Raw genomic sequence first — 21,004 nt, forward strand, 5'->3', positions numbered from 1 at the left:
ACCTAAAACAGGAGAATTGTTGAGTTTCAGGCCTGCCTGAGTTACATAGTGAGACCCTGTCTCAAAAAACAAACAAATAACAAAAAAAACCCATACCCAAAGAGTTTTATTGAGATATAGGTTGCATACCATATGCAACTCAAGTTTTTTGTACATACATGAAGTGTGCAACCACTGTCACTAATTCCTTCCCCATTTTTCTGATTACCTTTCCTCTCCATGAATCTCTTTTTAGAAGATTGCAGATGGATGCTCATTACTGTGCCTATAAATTTAACAGGTACATCAGGTTTATTTATCAGATGAGTGTTTCCCCTTCACTTTCTCCAACAATGTACCACCACATGAAACTTTTTTTTTTTTTTGTGGTACTAGGGCTTGAACTCAGGGCCTTCACCTTGAGCCACTCCACCAGCCCTATTTTTGTGAAGGGTTTTTTTTTTTCAAGATAGGGTCTCATGAACTATTTGCCTGATCGCTACCTCCTGAGTAGCTAGGATTACAGGTGTGAGCCACTGGTGCCTGGCATGAAACATATTTGAATGCTTCTTTGGAGTTACTCTAAGAAGTGCCCTTTTTCTTCTTTGTGTTCTCAGTGGTGAGAAATTCTGTCCTGTGTGAATTCTAAGTTTTGAGAACTTCTGAGAGTCACTTGGAAAGCTGGGCATGGTGACTAATGCCTGAAATCCCGGCACTCGGGAGTTGCTGAGGCAGTAGGACCTTGATTTTGAGCCCACGTTGGACTCCATAGTGAGACCCTATCTTGTGAAGAAAGAAGTATCACTTGGAATCAGACCGAGACTAGCTGATGTTTTTGGTGAAAGATAAGCTAAGATTTGAAAGTAATGGTCTGGATTTTCTTGTGTGACAGGGAAAGCAGCTTGGCGAGTTCCAACGTGTTTACAAGTGTAGTGGCATGAGTGACAGTTACTGTTTCCCATGGGCTGATAAAGGGCTGCACTCCTCTGATACTCTTGTGCATATGGGTGTGTTGGAAGAAGTGGGTGAGTCTGAATACTTTATTGTCTTCTCTGTTACAGTTCAGCTTTTGAAATAAACAGATTCAAGAAGCCTAATTGTCCTTGCTTTTGGGGACAAATGTTTGGGAGTGTAGGGAAGACAGCAGATTGGGAGGGAGATAAGGTCAGCTGAGTAGATTGTTCTTGTAGTTTTCATTTTTCTTAGGGCAGGATGTGGGCAGGCATGGGTTCATTGTTTTTAAAAAAGGCTTAAGGAGGATCCAAAATGGAAACTGGGACACAGACACAGACAGCGTGAACTCCGTGAATCAGGGACCTTGCTGAGACACTGGAGACATGGTTGGCTGAGGTAAAGCACCAGGGAGAGCTGAAACTTAAGCACCCTGAACCCTTAGCCCATGGAAGTCTTCTCCATGCCATGATACACTGAAAGAACAGGCAGGCCACCCTCATGCTACTGCTACCCGCCTGCCAGCCAGGCCACCACCTGCCCACCCATTGACCCACTGGTCTCAGCCGCCTGCTCTCTAGCCTGCTGGCCACCAGCTCCAAACATGCTTGGGAGATCTTCAGCAGACCAAACAGAATACTTTCCTGCTAGAACCACCCTTGGGGAAAAAAACAAAACAAAACAAAACAAAAAGAAGAAACAAAACTCTGAAACCCTGAACCCAGCCTGTAAAAAGCTTCTCCATGCCACATTACACTGAGAAAACAGGAGGCCTCCAGCACCGCCAGACACCAGCTCCAAACCTGCCTAGGGGACTTAGACAAACAGGACTGATGCTAAAGAAGTAACACCAGTACTACTAAGACTGAAATTCTACTGTTCCTGAACTGGGAATTTTTTTTTTCTTTAAGTGTTTGTTTGTCTTGTTTGCTGTTTGATTGTCCACCATCTCCCCCTATTGATTTCTTTGGTTCTCCATGTTTTTTCTTTCTTTTTCTTTTTTTCTCTTTCTTTCTTGGTTTTGTTAGTTTTACTATTGTAAGTTAGCAAATACTAAATTACACATATAACAGGGACAGAAACAGTATGAAGTGGAATGATGAGAAGACGAAAAAGGGATGGAAACCATTCTCTCCCCAAAAATAAATTAGTACAGGACTCAGAAGGAAATGAAGAAAACAGGTACCCAGATCCAGATTCCAACAAAAATAAACTATACCAAGGAACTCAATGAAGCCCACAAGAACTGTCTGAAAGAAGAAATCCTGCAAGTAATCAATGAAAATTTCATAGAGATGTTACTAGACATGGTCACCCAAAACGTACAGGAGGCACTCAAGAAATTCCAAGACAACAAAAATAAAGAATATATGAGAAAACACAAAAACAAATAAGTGAACTCAGAGGAGCTCTAAATAAACACCAAACTGAAACCGAGAACACCATAAATAGAGATAAATGAATTAAGAACAAAAATTGACAATATTAAAGAGTATGGAAAACCTCAGAAAAAAAGAATGAAACAGAAATAAAAAACAAAATGGAAGGCCATTCCAGCAGACTAGAACAAGCAGAAGACAGAATCTCAGAACTTGAAGATGAAATGAAAATTAAAGGAAAAACTGAAGAGCTATAAGTCAGACAACTCAAGACCTATGAAAGGAATATGCAAGAACTCACCAACTCCATCAAAAGACCAAACTTGAGAATCATGGGCATTGAAGAAGGAGAAGAGGTGCAAGCAAAAGGAATTCAAAATATATTCCACAAAATAATAACAGAAAATTTCCCAAATCTAGAGAAAATTATGCCCATTCAGGTACAGGAAGCCTCCAGGATACCAAATAGACTTGACCAAAATAGAACTACCCCCATGACATATTATCATTAAAACAACAAGCACAGAGAATAGAGAAAGAACACTGAAGGCTGTAAGAGAGGAAAAACAAATAATATACAAAGGTAAACCCATCAAAATCTCAGCAGATTTCTCAATGGAAACCTTATAAGCAAGAAGAGCATGGAGTGAGGTCTTCCAGGCACTGAATGAAAATAACTTCAATCCCAGGATACTCTACCCAGCAAAACTATCATTCAAAATAGATGACTGTCTTCTATGACAGTCAAAACCTAAAACAATATTTGACCACCAAGCCATCACTACAAAAGATTCTTCAAGGAATACTACACACAGAAAGTGAAAGCAAACAAAACCATGAAAGGGCAGGCAGTACCAAACCACAGGAGAAGAAAAGGCAAGAAAGTAAAGAGTAACACTGATTCAGCTACACACAATGAAACCCTTAAACAACAAAGAAAACTAAATGACAGGAATCACCACATACCTATCAATACTAACACTGAATGTTAAAGGACTTAATTCCCCCATTAAAAGACATTATTTGGCAAACTCGATTAAAAAGGAAGATCCAACAATCTGCTGCCTACAGGAGACCCATCTCATCTACAGAAACAAGCACTGGCTGAGGGTGAAAGGCTGGAAGAAGATTTACCAAGCCAGTGGCCCCCCCAAAACAGACAGGGGTAGCAATACTTATCTCAGACAAAGTAGACTTCAATCTTACATTGATCAAAATAGATAAAGAAGGACACTACATACTAATAAAAGGGGAAATACACCAAAAAAAAATTATCAACCTATATGCACCCAACATCAATGCACCCAATTTCATCAAACATACTCTGAAGGACCTAAAACATATATAAACTCCAACACAGTGGTAGTGGGAGACTTTAATATCCACCTATCACCAATGGATAGGTCATCCAAACAAAAAATCAATAAAGAAATACTAGAACTAAATCATACCATAGATCAAATGGACCTAGTATTCTGTATGTCTACAGAATATTTCACCCAACTTCTGCACAATGTACATTCTTCTCAGCAGCCCATGAAACCTTCTCCAAAACTGATCATATATTAGAGCACAAAGCAAGCCTCAGCATATATAAGGAAATAGAAAAACTCTCATGCATTCCATATGATCACAATGCATTAAAACTAGAAATCAACAACAAAAACAACAGTAAAAACATGCAAACCCAATTGAACAACCCATTGCTCAATGATCAATGGATCATTGATAAAATAAAAGAGGAAATTAAAAGGTTCCTGGAAGTTAATGGAAATGAAAACACAACCTACCAGGACCTATGGAACGCAGCAAAGGCAGTCCTGAGAGGAAAGTTTATAGCCATGAGTGCATATAGTAAAAGGTCAGAAAGATCTCAAATCAATGACCTAATACTACATCTCAGACTCCTAGAAAAACAAGAACAAATCCCACTAAGGGCTGAAATCAATGGAATAGAAACAACAACAACAACAAAATATACAAAGAATCAATGAAGCAAAAAGCTGGTCCTTTGAAAAAATAAATAAGATTGACAGACCCCTGGAAAACCTTACTAAAATGAGGAGAGAAAAAACCCAAATCAGTAAAATCAGAAATGCAAAAAGGAGATAACAACAAACACCATGGAAATCCAGGAAATCATTAGAGACTACTTTGAGAACTTATATTCTAATAAATTTGAAAATCTTGAAGAAATGGACAAATTCCTAGATACTTATGATCACCCAAAACTAAACCAAGAGGATATTAATCACCTAATAGATCTATAACACAAAATGAAATTGAAGCAGCAATAAAGAGTCTCCCAAAAAAGAAAAGTCCAGGACCTGATGGAGTCTCTGCTGAATTCTATGAGACGTTTAAAGAATAATTAATACCAACCCTCCTTAAACTGTTCCATGAAATAGAAAGGGAAGGAACACTGCCTAACCCATTTTATGAATCCAGTATTACACTCATCCCAAAACCAGACAAAGACATCTCTAAAAAGGAGAACTAAATGCCAATTTATTTAATGAACATCAATGCAAAAATCCTCAATAAAATAATGGCAAACCGAATCCAACAACACAACAGAAATATCATCCACCATTATCAAGTTGGCTACATCCCAGGGATGCAGGGGTGGTTCAACATATGCAAATCTATAAATGTAATACAGCACATTAATAGAAGCAAAGACAAAAGACACTTGATCATCTCAATAGATACAGAAAAAGCCTTTGACAAGATCCAACACCACTTCATGATAAAAGCTCTAAGAAAACTAGGAATAGAAGGAATGTATCTCAATATTGTAAAGGCTGTATGTGACAAATCTACAGCCAACATCATACTTAATGAAGAAAAACTGAAACCATTCCCTCTAAAATCAGGAATGAGACAAGGGTGCTCACTATCCCCACTCCTGTTCAATGCAGTCCTGGAATTCATAGCCAGAGCAGTTAGGCAAGAAGAAGAAATAAAAGGAATACAAATCAGTAAAGAAACTGTCAAAATATCCCTATTTACAGATGACGTGATCTTATTCCTTAAAGACCCAAAAATATCTACCCTAAAACTCTTAGACACCATAAACAGCTACAGCAAGGTGGCAGGATAAAAAATTAACTTACAAAAATCATTATCTTTTCTATATACCAACAACGAACAAATTGAGAAAGAATATATGAAAACAATTCCATTTATAATAGCCTCAAAAAAAAAAAATCAAATACCTAGGAGTAAACTTACTAAAGGATGTGAATGACCTCTACAAGGAGAACTACAAACCCCTGAAGAAAGAAACCGAGGAAGACTACAGAAGGTAGAAAGATCTCCCATGCTCATGGATTGGTAGAATCAACATAGTAAAAATGGCTATCCTACCAAAAGCAATCTACATGTTTAATGCAAATTCCCATCAAAATCCAAAGACTTTTATCACAGAGATTGAAAACTCTACCCAAAAGTTCATTTGGAAACACAAGAGACCGCTAATAGCTAAGGCAATACTCAGCAAAAAGAGCATGCTGGAGGTATCACAATACCCAACTTCAAAGTATATTACAAAGCAATATATAATACCAGCATGGTACTGGCACAAAAACAGACATTAAGATCAGTGGAACAGAATAGAGGACCTGGATATGAATCCACACAAGTATATACACTTATTTTTGACAAAGGTGCCAAAAATATACAATGGAGAAAAGACAGCCTCTTCAACCAATGTTGCTGGGAAAAGTGGTTATCTGTCTGCAAGAAACTAAAACTAGATCCATGTTTTTCACCCTGTACTAGTATCAACTCAAAATGGATCAAGGACCTTAATATCAGACCTGAAACTCTGAAGTTAATACAGGAAGGAGCAGGAAACACTCTGGAAGTAATAGGTATAGGCAAGGACTTCCTAATAGAACCCAAGCAGCTCAGCAACTAAAAGAAAGTATGGACAAAGGGGACTTCATAAAATTAAAAATCTTCTGCACAACAAAAGAAATGGTCTGTAAACTAAAGACACCACCCACAGAGTAGGAGAAAATATTTTTGCCAGATATACATCAAAGGACTGATAACCAGAAAATACAGGGAACTCAAAAATCCAAAATTAATGAACCGATAAAGAAATGGGCAACTGAACTAAACAGAACTTTCTCAAAAGAAGAAATTCAAATGGCTAAAAAACACATGAAAAAATGCTCACCATCTCTAGCCATAAAGGAAATGCAAATTAAAACCACATTAAGATTCTACCTCACCCCTGTTACAATAGCCATCATGAAAAACACCACCACCACTCGTTCTTGGCGAGGATGTGGGGAAAAAGGAACCCTTGTACACTGCTGGTGGGAATGCAAGCTAGTGTAACCAGTCTGAAAAAAAAATTGGAGGCTTCTTAAAAATCTAAACATGGATCTGCCGTATGATCCAGCAATCCCACTCCAGGGGATATACCCAAAGGAATGCAACACAGGCTCCTCCAAAGGCACCTGCACACCCATGTTTATTACATTGCTTTTCACAATAGCCAAGTTAGGGAAACAGCCAAGATGCCCCATTACTGACAAATGGATCAAGAAAATGTGGTATTTATACACAATGGAATTTTACTGAGCCATGAAGAAGAATGAAATCTTATCATTTGCAAGTAAATGGATGGGACTGGAGAACATCATTCTGAGCAAGGTTAGCCAGGGTTAGAAGACCAAAAATCGTATGTTCTCCCTCATATGCAGACTTTAGATCTAGGGCAAATACAGCAGTGTTGTTGGACTTGGGTCACATGACAAGGGGAGAACACATACGGGAGGTATGGGGATAGGTAGAAAACCCAAAACATGAAAGTGTTTGATGTCCTCACTCCGGAGGAGCTAATACAGAAACCTTAAAGCGACAAAGGTCAATATGAGAAGGGGATCAGGAACCAGTGTAAAGATCAGTTAGAGATGAATCAACTTCAGTTGTAACACATTTGTACATGGAAGCAATGCTAGGAATCTCTCCATATAGCTATCCTTGGCTCAACTACAAAAACGCTTTGTCTTTCTTATTGTGCTTATGTCTTCTCTTCAACAAAATTAGAGATAAGGGCAGAACAGGTTCTGCCTGGAAGCGAGGGGGGTTGGGGGTGAAATAGTGGGGGTGGGGGGCAGGGTGGAGAAATGACCCAAACAGTGTATGCACATGTGAGTAAGTGAATAAAAAAAATAGGCTTGAGTTTAAATCCTACGGCTGGAGGAGGAACAATAGAGGATGACTTTTAACAGTTAATTGAATTAGCATGGTAGGTGTTTTTTGGATAAAAATGTTAACAGTGTTGCTCTAGATGAGCCGTTAAGTAGAAACCCTCTGTAGACATTCCAGTTGGTATATTTTTACCTAATAAACCCACTGTGGCTTCATGTAACATATTTGTTCAATTGGGAATGACTTTAAGCACTACAAAGTCGAATGAGAAACAAACCTGCTAAGCTCCTTGTTAATTCTTTCCTGTCGCTCCTTTAGGAGTTTTATTTCTTCAGCAATTATTTGCTTTTCCCTATGGAATCAAAATTCAGGGTTAAATTTTAAAACAGAACAAGCAATCCTAGTCGGGAAAGAATAAATAAAGAGTTCACTGATATCTGAATGCCAGTAAAAGAACTTTAGGAAGCAATCCTTTTTTCCCGAGGGACTGCTTGGTGTGCACAAACTCCTTCCCTTTTACAAATGTGCCAGTGGCGTTGCCCACACCCACGACACCTGCTGTGGCCTGCAGGCTACCTTGCTACTTCTGTAGCAGGGCCTTCTAGCAAGGTGTTCTCTCCTGTCTTCCTGCTAAGCTAGAACTCTGTGGGGCTTGCATGCGTGTGTACACGCATCGTGTGACTTAGTGTGCATAGGCAGCAGGGACAAGGACCCACGGAAAGCAGAGTCTCCCACTATTTTCTGCCTGCTGGCCACAGCCTGGCTGCTTTTCCCTCCATTGTCCTCTCTTTGATGAATACCATCAGGACCCATGATGCCGGTCTTTCCCCCCTCTTCAGGCAACCAAATCTTTAGGCAGTAACCTTGATACCATGGACAGAATTTTATCTTGTAAAAATTCATGGATATTTTCTCACAATCCATTCCTAACTTCTAGCACATAAAAATGCCATGACTGGCCATGAGCATTCATTTCTATTTAGCTGACAGTGTTCCCTCAGGAAACATTTCACAAAAGACCTCTGTCTTGCTTCCTTGAACCCCCACTCCAGCTGCCAACCAAGCTCAGGGAGCTCTTCCTACTGTAGACAGCCTTTCTGCTTCTCCCATGATATAGCTTGATGAAGGTATAGCACTCATCTGTACTGCTCCAGGCTACCCTATGTTGGGGTGTGTACCCCCAGCCACACATGGCAAAACTTCCTTTCTTCAGTGCCTGACACCTGCCAGGGTCCCATAGTTTATAACATACACCCTTGACACTTACCTTGAAAAGATCATCTGCGTTTGTAAGATGTTCAGAAACAACCCCTTATTTTAGGAGTTAAGTTTGGATGATTTCTCTGATTGCTTCCAGCTATAAAAAATATTTTATATTAAATAATAATATGGCATGAACTTACATCCTAAATTCCTTTTGGTTCTTTGCAAATTGTCTTTTTGTCTCCTTTATAAGGTCACGGTACGTTGGAGAAGGTGATGTGCTAGACTTATGGTTAAGGAAAGATTTCTAATTAGGAACATTTGGAAGAGGTAAACAGGATCCTGCACAGGGAAACCAAGGCAGCCTTCTGACTGGACTTTCCCAGTCTTGAAGGATCTCAAGTGTCAACATGAATACTATGACTGGAGTCACACAGAGACAAGCCTTTACTTACTGTTTAATGTCACAATAAAAAGTATATTTGCACTATGTAGGTGAAAATCAAATCAGCGCAGTGATAGCATCTAGCATCCCTAGCATGTGGTCCAGCAGTGACTCGTACCTGTACATATGAGGAGTGAGAATGCTCTCATGATGGGCTACAAGGACTCATTCAAGATAGAGCTGTCTTCAGGGCCAGCTGGAAGCCAAACTGGTCAGTCAATGAAGTGTATGTCTTTAGTGCCTTTTACTTCTCTTTTGTCTTAGTACTCTACTCCTCTGCTCTTGACTGGCAGCAGCAAGACCCATGTGCCATGGATTATAGATAGGTACATTATGGAGATTAAGATCTAATTCTGTAGCTGCATGCAGCTCTTACCTGCTGGGGCCAGGCAGCCAACAGAGTTAACCAGGGTGGCTTTTCCTTATCTGCAAAGTATGGAGTTCAGCTAGATATTCCTATAGTCTCTTCCTATTATGACTTTCCATAAAGAAGGGTATAAGATTAAGTTTGGACCCATCACTAAAGTGATGGCAAAACTTGGACAGCATGAGATGGAATTTGAAATTTAGAAAAGGAAGAAGGGAGGAAGTTTATTACTGAATGTGGAAACTAGATGTGAGGCAGGAGGAGGAGATCACATACGGCCAGGATAATGGTGGGATCATTATTTAGGGATTGGCAAGTCTGTCAGGTGAAGGGTTTATTATAGGGGATAAGAAATATTTTAGCTGTAAGCATTAGAAACTCAATAAATGCAGATAAGCAGTGGGAGCAGATACAGATTCGAGGACATTAGAGAATAGATGAAAATCAAGGAAAATGTGAAGAGAAAGTGTCTAGTGTAATAAAGATCAATTTGAAGACACAAGAAAGGGCCATTAAACTGGGCAACACCATATTTTCACCCAGCAGTTGTTCTCTAGTGCATGGCTTCAATGATTGAGTATTTTTGAGGAAGATGATATGTTTGTCACTTTGAACTAATTGGGTTTTCAAAGAAAATACTATTGGTATTGAAATAAAGATTTATGTTGTATTTCTTATAAATAATTAATTTTGAACATATGGCTTTATTGAAATAAACTGAGTATATGTTCTTTATAAAGTCATTCTGATTGTTTACAAAGTTTGGTCACAGTTGCGCTGTGTAACGAGGTTCTGGGCTGTATTATGCTGGTGTTGACTAAGACCTCAATACTTTCTTGTACTACTTAATGGTGATAGTTTTCAGTTGACATCTGTTAATGTGTGCTAATGAGCATCCTAATTTTTATTCCCTTCAGATACTTAATGCCATCATTTTTCTCCAAATGTAGAAGAATAGAGGACTTAAAACTTATAAATTACGAACAGTGGCTTTATTCTGTTCCTTGGGGATGAGTGTGGCAATGTTTTCCAATTTCACCGTCTGAACTGGCCTCCTACTTCATTTTCCCATGCACTACTACGTGGAGGCTACATGGCAGGCCACTACATGGAGAAAGAACCACTTCAGGACAAATAAAACGGTCCTATTCCAGGACTTCACCGCAGCTGTGGTTGGGCTATGACAAACCAAGACAAACCCAAGATATCCTAGAGGCCTGGATTCAGAATCTGGAGTCTTTGGTCTCCTTTTGGAGTCACAGAATATTAGAGAAACAGGGATCTTAGGAATCATGGGCTCAATTTTATTGCATTGCAGATGAGGAGACAGAGGCCTCTAAAAGCAAAGTACCTTGATTTGAGAGCTCAGGTGTGTGTAAGATGCAGGAGAAGGGCCCAAGCAGATCTTGCTTTTATCTATTAGAAGTTCCTTCTTGGAGAAAGGCTGCAGGAGGCTTGATTGTCTACCTTCTGTCTCTTAGAGCTGCTCTCTGGAGTATCTTCAGATTTGCTTCTGAAAGGATTGAGGCTCAAGTACCAATCATACACATAATGTACATTGTGTATAACAAATAAAAGGAAAGGCAGTAAGTAGTGGCTGGAATCTCCTCCTCTATACACCAGAATGCACTTAATTCTTAACTCTAAAAACTAACCTCTTAAAACAACTGATGAGCATGTGGCCCAAATTGATGTTAGAATAGTTACCTCTGCTTGATGTTTACCTGTGCTCACACTTCAAATATTTTATTGTTAGCTTTGTAAGAGTGCCAAACATCTATAACATAGTCATATTTCCAGAAATTTTAAAAAAGAAAAATGTTATCACTAAGCACACATACCTTATTCTGTGGGAGATAGTATCATTGTTGGAATCTTACCCAGATTCTATATGGCTTGATATTATGTGTAAAATAGGGTTACAGTTTTCTAAATTTTATTATTTGCTATATTATTGGTGCTGATGTATAATATAGTCTAGAAAAATGGAGGAAATAGGACTACTAAAGGTATTAACACATTTAACTAAAGGCTTTCTAAAAACTTGCCAGGATTTTTATTAAGCATTAAGACACAAAGATGGGTAAGACACAATGTTCACCATTAAGGATTTAGAAAGAATGAGAAGTGACAACAGACAGTTTTTGAAGTAGGAGGCAGAAGAACTATAAAATTGAGGCATAAAGACTATAAAAACCTGGCAGTCTGCTCCTTTAGGATAGGGTAGTTTCAGATTGAATGAAGGTGTTTCTCTGGGTTACGATAGTATCCAAGGTTAATCTATCTCCTGTCTTTGCTATTGGATGGCTTAGCACCCTTGTAATAGTACCAGCCTGGCAGGTGATAAACAAATTGCTGATTTATAGAGCACGTTTATAATTTAGGTCCTTTTACAGAGAGAGCTCCAAGGGCTATTTGCAAGGACATTATAGCCATATCTGCCCCATTAACCCTTCCGTTCCCCACAAATCTACACATAAAACTCTGGGTTTGTGACATGTTCCCTAGCCCTCCACTTTGTAACTGGATTGATTATCTAAGTCCATCATACAAAGGTAGAAATTCTGGAGCTCCTTCTTCCCTGAGATTGACAAATTTGAATATTATAGACTTAACAGAAAATAGATACATGTGAGGCAACCATTCAAAGGAGCTGATTTAAATAAACAGAACTTGGGATTTTAGCTAGAACATGATTTTTGCTTTCTGATGTCCTAAAGCAGCTCACATAATCATGGGAGCCAGAAGTTGGCCATAATTTTTGTGGGTCAGATGTACCTAACAGTGTAGGTTTTACTTATTTTCTCCTTTGCCTGCCCACCACAAAAAAGGAGAAATGGGTCAGGCAAACACAAAATTATGTAGTCAAATTTTAATATTTATTTGCGAATTTTCAGTCTAAATTCAATGCATTTAAAAAGCTTTCCCGTCTGGTTTTATTGAACATTTACAGTAAGAATACCCTTTCCCCAACATTTGAAGTTCATTTAACTACTAGAAAATGAAGTTTTCTTCTCTTATTTGATATAAGTTGGGCTTTATTATATTTCCTAAATTAAAAAAAAACCCCTAAACTATTACTAAGTTTCCAGGATGAAAATTCCTCCTGTCCCCACCCTTAGTTTTCCATTGAGATGTGTTTATAATCTAAATCCAAAGCTAAGAAACTGATACAACTCAGTCCCTGGAACCTAATTACTGAACAACTAAAGTCTTCTTTTTATTTCACTAGTTAGAGTAATAAGAAGTTGGTGAACTGTGGTCTGTGTATTTTATTAAAAAGAAAAGAAAAATCTTAAGTAGAACTTCAACTGAATCTGTGATAGAAAAGACCAGATCTTACCAACAATTGTGTAATTATCTCTGGTTCGAGGTGGCTGAAAAATGCTTCCATCACATGCCCATGTGAAACAAAGCCCTCTTGTTCCTCAAATTCTTTTAAAAAATAATTTTCATTAAAATAAACTCACCCCTCACTCTTAATTGCCAGTTTGTGAAGTGAAGAAATTTAGTAACCTACTCAACAAGTTTAGAGCAGCTTCAAGTAAAAGTCATCTAAAAATAAGATGTATGCTTTCTGAGAGCAAAATTTAAATACCTATGTGTCCTTTATCAGACTATGCCTTTGAGAGTTCTTTTGCTCTGTGGTGAATGTAACCAAAGACACAGTGAGCTAGTCTCCCATTGTCACCCATGGTTGTCAAGATTGATATGGACAGGTGCTTTTTAGCCTCAGTGCATGTCCATGCTTCTGGGTTCCTTCTTTGTCTCTAGCTTCCCTTATTCTTCTTCCTCCTGTCTTTGGCTAACTTCCAGCTGAAATTTCACCAGGTCATCTTGGTATAGGGTTATGTAGACAAATATGACTACGTGGAACTGTAGAAAGGAAGCAGACTCCCCTTCGGTGCTGGTTCCTTGCAGAAAGGCATCCTGAAGAATCCCTTTTCCATTTTCTTCCAGACTAAGCTTCTCATCAAGATACCCTTGTTCACAGGGTGCTAGTGGCTGAAGTCTCTAACCCTAGCTACTTGAGAGGCAGAGAACAGAAGGATCGTGGTTTGAAGCCAGCCCGTGGGCAAATAGTTCAAAAGAGCCTATCTCAAAATACCCAGTACAAAACAGGGCTGGCAGAGTGGCTCAAGTGGTAAAGTGCCTGCCTAGCAAATACGAGGAGGCCCTGAGTTCAAACTATAGTACCTACAAAAATAAAAAAAATACCCTTTTTCAACCTCTAAGCAATTCCTTTATGTTTCTGATGCTTTCAGAACATGCAAAAACCAAAACCCAAACCAAAAACTTTAACCCTGCTGAAACCACCATAAAGAAGGAGACTAAGGTAGAAAGAAGAAAAATAGAGGAGATGAACCAATTCGGGTTATAATACATATATACATGGAAATGTCACAAGGAAACTCCCTGTGTAGCTATCTTAAGCAAATGAAAATGTCATTTTTTTTCCTTCTACAAAATCAGAGAACAGGAGGGCAGAACAAGTCCTGCCTGGGGAAAGGGTGTGGGAGGGTGAATGTGGTGCAAATACTGTGTACACATGTATGTAAATGGAAAAATGAGAGCTGTTGAAAATATTCCAGGAATAGGGGGAGGGAAGGATAAAGAAGAATAATGGAGGAGGGTGAATTCAAGTATGATATATTTGATACATTGTAAGAACTTTTGTAAATGACACAAGGTACCTCACCCCGCCCCTTGAGATCTTTGTAAGTGCTGCCTTTCTTAAAGACTATTGAGTTGAAGCTTTTAGATACAGGGAAAGAATGGTAATTGCTCAGGCAAGTATGGGAGAAAGGCTAGAAAAAGGCTGTGTCTTTGGTGTCATGGACAAGGTAAAACACTGGAGAATGAGTTACCTGAAGGCAGAGACTGTGGCCCCATCCTTAGTATAAGGCATATTCTCCAGCTCATAGCAGGTTTCTACAAATGTTTGATAAATGAGCCATAAGAAACAGCCTGGAATCTGCATTCAGGTATTGAAGGCATATCTGGGTAATGGGGTGGAATCAGATACTTAGTGAGCAGGATTGGGATGATATGGAAAATAATTCGAATAGATTCAAAAATGAGGATTTGGACAGGAGAGGAATGCTCAGGCAAAGACCAAAGACAGGGATAAAAAGGAGTGAAGAGGTGCAATAGAAAGACTGCTGATTAACTCACTGTTTGAAACAGGTTTCTCCAGGTGCAACACATCTCCCCATCACAGCGTGTTGTCAAAGCCGTCATGTACCACTGAGCACTTATTTACCGTGAAGTTCTTATAGGGGCCACACTGAACAGCATATAACCTGTTCAACCATATGCTGTCATTCAGTCTCTATGATCAGTGAATTATTCTCAGTCCCTCCTGCCTCTTATTTATTGTGTTCTCCTTTTTGTTAAGCTCCTTTGCAACTTCTTGAATTCGTGCAGTAGAGAAATAAGGACTGTATAGCACAGTGTGAGTACATCCTGCAGTCTGTGTTATATGCAAATTCAAGACTTTGAGTTTTAAATGTCTTAACAACACAATAAAAACGACTACTAGCTATGTGATGGTTAGTTTAGCTGCTCCTTCTAGATCATGTTAGTCTTTCCTTAGCAAGATGATACAGGAAGCCACTTGGTTAATTCTGCTCACTGGAGCAGGTAACTGCATGTACAGTAGCAAATGAAATCTTACCATAGCACACTGTTGGATTTTTAAAAACATGCCATTCCTATACACTTTCCCCTCTGCTTCCATTTGATTGACTATTAGAGATCTAGAAGAAAAGTAGCAAGCAATCAGGTGATTATTTCCTATATAATACTGGGAACTGAAACAACATAATTCTTATCCCTATGTTAATAATTCAGGGTACAAATATACTTTCCCAAGTTGGGTTTTCTGGGAAGCAGTATGGAGGAGGTTTAGTGGGGAGTGCTCTTGATGCTGCTGCCTGTGGTTATAAGGAAAGGAAGTAAAACTGGGCAGAGGGAAAAGTTGAAGTGTGGTCACAGTACCAACAGAAGTCTCAGATGGCCCTGTAGAAGTTCTGGCACTGGGATGAATCTTTAGAATAAGCTGAGTTGGGGAGAAAGGTCCGATCTTTACATATACCACCACACAACGGATGTGGACTGCCTTGGGAAGGGAGCATGGTCCAGTTATTGATGGCTGCATAACAAATAACCTCAAACTTGGCATAAAACAACAACTGTCATTTATCACTATCATTACTCTATCATCTCTGTGTGCTGACTGGGGTTAGCTAGGTTGTTCTTAGTTGGGATTCTCTCAGGAAGTTGAGATCAGATGACAACTGGAACAAAGGCATCTCAAAGGCTTCCTTACTGTAGCAAATCTATTAAAACTTAGTTTTGCTTGGTTAACAGTTGTTTGTTTTTTTATGGAGTCAATAGCTAACAAGGAAAATGGTATTTAAGCATCCTTTTTCTTAATGTAGCCTCAGAAGAACTTGGTTCTACAGTGAGTTGACAAAATGAAAATGTCACTATTTCAGTGAATTTCAGTTATCAATTCAGTCATGGATGGTGTGGAAAATCAGATTACTCCAATAGAATAATAAATTCCCAGGGATCGAAGAGACTTGAAAGCATATAGTCCAATCCCTCTGATTGATATGGATGGAGGAGTAAAATTTTGTTCCTATCCTGCCGAAGAGGTCTGTCCATCATGTATCTGATGATTCTGGTTTCCTTTCTGCTTCCTCATTTCCTCTCATTGCCTTACTTTCCCCAGCCTGAACTCACTGTGTCTCTGTTTTTCTTTTTTTTTTTCAATTAGAGGAAATATCAATCTTTGTACTGTGTCAAAGGAAATCTTTTATTTCTGTGCTGTCATGGGATTTTCAGAGCTGTGTGTTTTAAACAAAAATGCATTAAAAAAAGACCTCACAAGTACATTATATGCATGTATGAAAATGTCATCATGAAGCCTATTATCCTGTACAATTAATATATGCTAATAAAATGTTTTTTTAAAACACTTCACGTTCTACCAAGCTAGTATTTGGTGTCCATTATCTGAAAAGTCTCATTATGTGATATCCATACTCTGATTTTTGAAGTTAAAGGAAAGTGAGAGGTTTTTTTTTTTTTGTAAAAACTTTTTTTTGGAACAAGCTTTCTAGCAGTACAGACTTTCCTATTCATTTTACCCTGAGTATTTTAAAAGTAGTGAAGAGAAAAAATAATTTTACCTCGATATATAGGAAAAAAAAAACCTAAGTGGGAAGGTTCTGGAGTCAAAGTTTTTTCAGACATTTGTCTATTAGCTAATTTATACTTTTATTTTTTTTTTTTTTTTTTTTTTTTTTTTAGAAGGAAAACCACTGCTGGATTTTTTTGTTTATTTGTTTAGTGGGACTAGGGTTTGAACTCAGGACTTCAGGCTTGCAAAGCAGGCACTCTACCACTTGAGCCATGCCTCCAGTCCCAGTAATTTATACTTTTAAAAATGTGTCTGGATAACCAGATCCTTAGTATATATTAAAAAGTCACCAACTTGAAATGACCAATAAAATTGATAGTAACTTTAGTAACATCTTGTGAGCTGTTCTTCACATACTGGTTAATGGGGGGAAATCTATGTGTGTACATGTGATAAAAATTACTGGCAATCTTTCTATACACAAGGGTGAGAAAAAGTTGCATGTAATTCTGAGGAGGTCTGCTGGGTCTTCCTGTAGGACAATGGAGTGTTGTACAGAGCTTATGGCCTTCCTGGAGTCTCAGAGGTTTTTCCTTTTCTTTTTTCACTGTTGACTATTTGCTTCTCTCACATCACAGGTAATTCACACCAGATTTCTTTGTATAGCTTTTATTTTTATGCTGGGATGCATGTTGAGATATCCCACATTATTTTCAGTTGTAGAGTTTAAATAATCTGTTCCTGGACATTTTTTTTTTTTGCAGTGCTGGGGTTTGAACCCAGGGCCTTCACCTTAAGCCTCTCCAGCAGCCCTTTTTTTTTTCATAATTTTTTATTGATAAATTTTTTCTTAGGATATATTTGTTATATGGGGGGGCGGGATTCATAGTGACAATTCCAGGTAGGCTTATATTGTACATTAGTTACATCACCCCCATTGTCTCTCCCCTCAACCCCCTTCCTCCAGCAGCCCTTTTTTGTGAAGGTTTTCTTCAGATAGGATCTCATGATCTACTTGAACCGTCACCCTCCTGATCTCTGTCTTCTGAATAGCTAGGATTATAGGTGTGAGCCACCAGTGCCCAGCTTGTCTCTGGTCATTTTTTACATGTTAAAAAAAATGCCTATATCTGAGTGTGTGATGTGTCAATAGTGACGTGATGCACACACAATAACCCTGTATTGAGTCAGCTTTTTAAAAACTGCAAGAAAATGTGAATGTTTCAAACTCACATTAGAAATATACATACAGCCTATCAAATTTTCATTTTATAGGACCCACACAAACATTTTGTTCCTGAGTTTTCAATTTTTTAAATAAATTGCATTTCACATGTTAAAAAGTTATTAGATTTTTAGGTATTATTTGTTAGCTTATTCTCAATGAATAAAGGACATGGGTGGTTTACAAAAATAGAGATAATATGTGAAGGGAAAATAGGAGTTCTGAATAAATTTTCAGTTCTTTGAGCCCAAGAAGTCAAAGATTTCTCTCTTGCTTTATTTGTAACCAATATTAAATGCTCACATTTTTAAAAATGAAATTCAAAAGATATTCATAAAATTATACTTGATTTTAACATAAACTTATACAAATTTGAATATGAAAACTATACTAATATTTTCTAATAATATTTAAATATATATCAACTAGTAGTTTATCATTTTCCTTATAAATATACATTAAAATTATTTCAGAAGACCTAGTCATGCCTGTGATGTACAACTGCAGTGACTCCTTCCCATTCTCTCCACACACATCTCCCGTGCTCTCAGTATTTGCATACTGTGACTCTCACACAGTCATCCTTCTCTTGTGACTTGGGCAAGTCACTCTGCATTAGTAGAAATGTTACCTAAGGGGGTTGAGGGGAGTGGGGAAGTGCTAGGGAAAGGGTACAAAGCTGCAGCTAGACAGAAATAATATGTTTAAGGTGATGAATGTTAGGTAGCTTGACTCAATCATTCCACACTGTATACATATGTATGTTTTACAACATCATTGTACAACAAATATAGCTACAATTTGTTAATATTGTTTAAAAACTAGGACTGTAGGTGTGGCTCAAGTGGTAGACCTTTGCAAGTGTGAAGTCCTGAGGTTAAACCCCAATCCCACCAAAAAGTAAAGTTATTAAAAAACTAAATACCTACAATATTAAATTTATTTTTAACTGTGTCTGATTTACAGACTGTGCAGTGACTAAATATGATATTGTCCTGCATTTGAGCTTGCTTAAGTAAGAAGAATCTTTTACTAAATCAGTAAAGGGATTCTCAAATAGAATGTGCATGGTTATACAATCTTAAATGTACAGAGGGAAAAGTGCTAGAGTGATTTGATGTAGGACTAATCAGAAATTTCAATGAACTATTCATCCTCAAATATGAGGAACATTATCATGGTATCCCTTCTTGTCTGCCTTCTGTTGTCTCCTGTGTCTCATACCATTCTTCCCCAAAGCCATATTTTTGATTATTCTCAAAAGCCTAGAATATACTTTTGTCTTGTTCTATAGCTACACATTGTGGTAAACAATTAATCCCCAGGATATCAGTCTCTCACTGGTTGTTGTGGAGGCTGTCCTCACTTTCCTCCATCAGCTCTGAAATTAATTTGTCAATTGTTGATGACAAGTGCTATCACTTACTCTAGCGTTGTCAGGCATGTTACTTAATGTTTCTGTGCCTCAGTTTCCTTATCTGTAAATTAGCAACAATACTAGTGTTCAACTTAAAGTTTGCATGAAAATTAAATGACTCAATAAATGTGAAGATTTAGAATAGAATCTGTACACAGGAACTGTTTAATTTTTTAAAACATCATTTTAACAATCATTAACTTTGTAACCAAATTTCTATCTCTATCCCTATCTTATCATTTTAACTATAATGTCAAATTTTGTTGGAAGAAAGGAAATTTGTTCTGATTTTTATATAATGCCATGGTATGCCCATGTGCACCTTTTATGTGCTAGATACTTTTATTCAGGCTTTAGGAATACAGAGGCAAATAATTCTTTGTTCTCCAATAGGTAAGAAAAACAAGTAAATGGATGGCTGCATTACAGTGTAATAAGTGATTGGGGCTAAACAATTATTGAACAGTCATCTAAATCAAACTTTTACTCAAATACTGTATTTAGTTATCTATTAATATATACCAAATATCCCAAAATTTAGCAGCTCAATAAAGCCTTTCCTACTGCAGAGCTTTTCAAACCAGGATTCTGGGCACAGTTTAGCTGGATGCTTCTGGATTAGGTGTCCTGCAGGCTGCAGTCAAGGTATGGGCAGGGAATGTGGTCATCTCAAGGTTCAACTGAGGGAAAAGTTGCTTCCAAGGTCCTCACATGCTTAGTGGCTTGATTTATTTATTCATGGGCTGTTGAATTAAGGGTGTCAGTTTCTCATTGGCTGTTGGCTGGCAGCCATCCTCCTTTCCTGTAATGTGAACTCCCTCCCCACAACATGGCAGCTGGTTTCTCCCAGAGGGCTCTGAGAGAACAATAAGGAGGAGGACCAGGACGGTGTCAGTAACCACATCTCTGAAGTGACATTCCATTATGTTTGCCATACTCTGTTTGCAGAAGCAGGTCACAGGCTCAGCTCACACTTGAGTGGCAGGAATTACATACAAGCCCCAGACGTTGGGGCTCATTGGGAATCATCTTAGAGTCTTCCTACCTCAAATATGATTAATTACACTGTGTTTTTGTTTTCTTTTTCTTCTCTGCCATCTCTACTTTCCTCACTCCCTCACTATGTAGGTGCACTCGCTGCAAAGCTTCTCTTCACTTCAGGAAAGCCATACAACTCCAATAAATCCAGAAAAAGCTATTATGCTGCATAGCTTCAAAGTAAAATTTGGTGATAGTGATAAATTCAATGATCATAGAGTCCTCATGGGTAATTATGGGAAATCAGGACACTAATTTCATAAGCATCTTATTAAGTCTTGGAGAAAACACTTTTTTGGCTCTGTCACCAACTACCAGTACCATGCTCAGAGAGAATTCTGGTCTGGATCACTGTATGTCAGGAAAACAGCTGTGGCTGAACAACTGTAACACTCTGCTAGCCATCACCTAGGCAAGCCGCTTCACTTCTTTGTCTTTTTTCCTTATCTGTTAAAGTGACTATAACGAGTGCAGCCCACTCTCACAGGACTCTTGTCATTTCCACAATAATACATAGAGGGAAATTTGACATGTACTTTGAAAAACTGTCCAGTGTGAGGTGTCATTACCATTTTGTTCACTAAATTGGGAACACTTTTTCTTTATAAGCTTATGGAAAGATCATTGCTTTCCAAAGGGTGATTTCTTTCAAATTTTTATGAGATGAAATCCTCTCCTAAA

At 38.2% G+C, this 21,004-nt stretch overlaps 1 protein-coding gene across 1 annotated transcript in view; it reads right to left on the reverse strand.

Annotated features, from left to right (window-relative positions):
- The window catches only part of Fam227b (family with sequence similarity 227 member B), a 216,960-nt gene that overhangs the window by 3,407 nt on the left and 192,549 nt on the right, over positions 1 to 21,004 (reverse strand). The window contains exons 12-13 of the mRNA XM_074058881.1: positions 8,882 to 8,959; positions 7,756 to 7,830 (exon numbers count right to left, since the gene is read on the reverse strand). Of these exons, the coding sequence (XP_073914982.1) occupies positions 7,756 to 7,830; positions 8,882 to 8,959 (153 nt within the window). The remainder of the gene's footprint in view (positions 1 to 7,755; positions 7,831 to 8,881; positions 8,960 to 21,004) is intronic.

The sequence above is a fragment of the Castor canadensis genome, chromosome 2, assembly GCF_047511655.1.
Source record: "Castor canadensis chromosome 2, mCasCan1.hap1v2, whole genome shotgun sequence".
Taxonomy (NCBI): domain Eukaryota; kingdom Metazoa; phylum Chordata; class Mammalia; order Rodentia; family Castoridae; genus Castor; species Castor canadensis.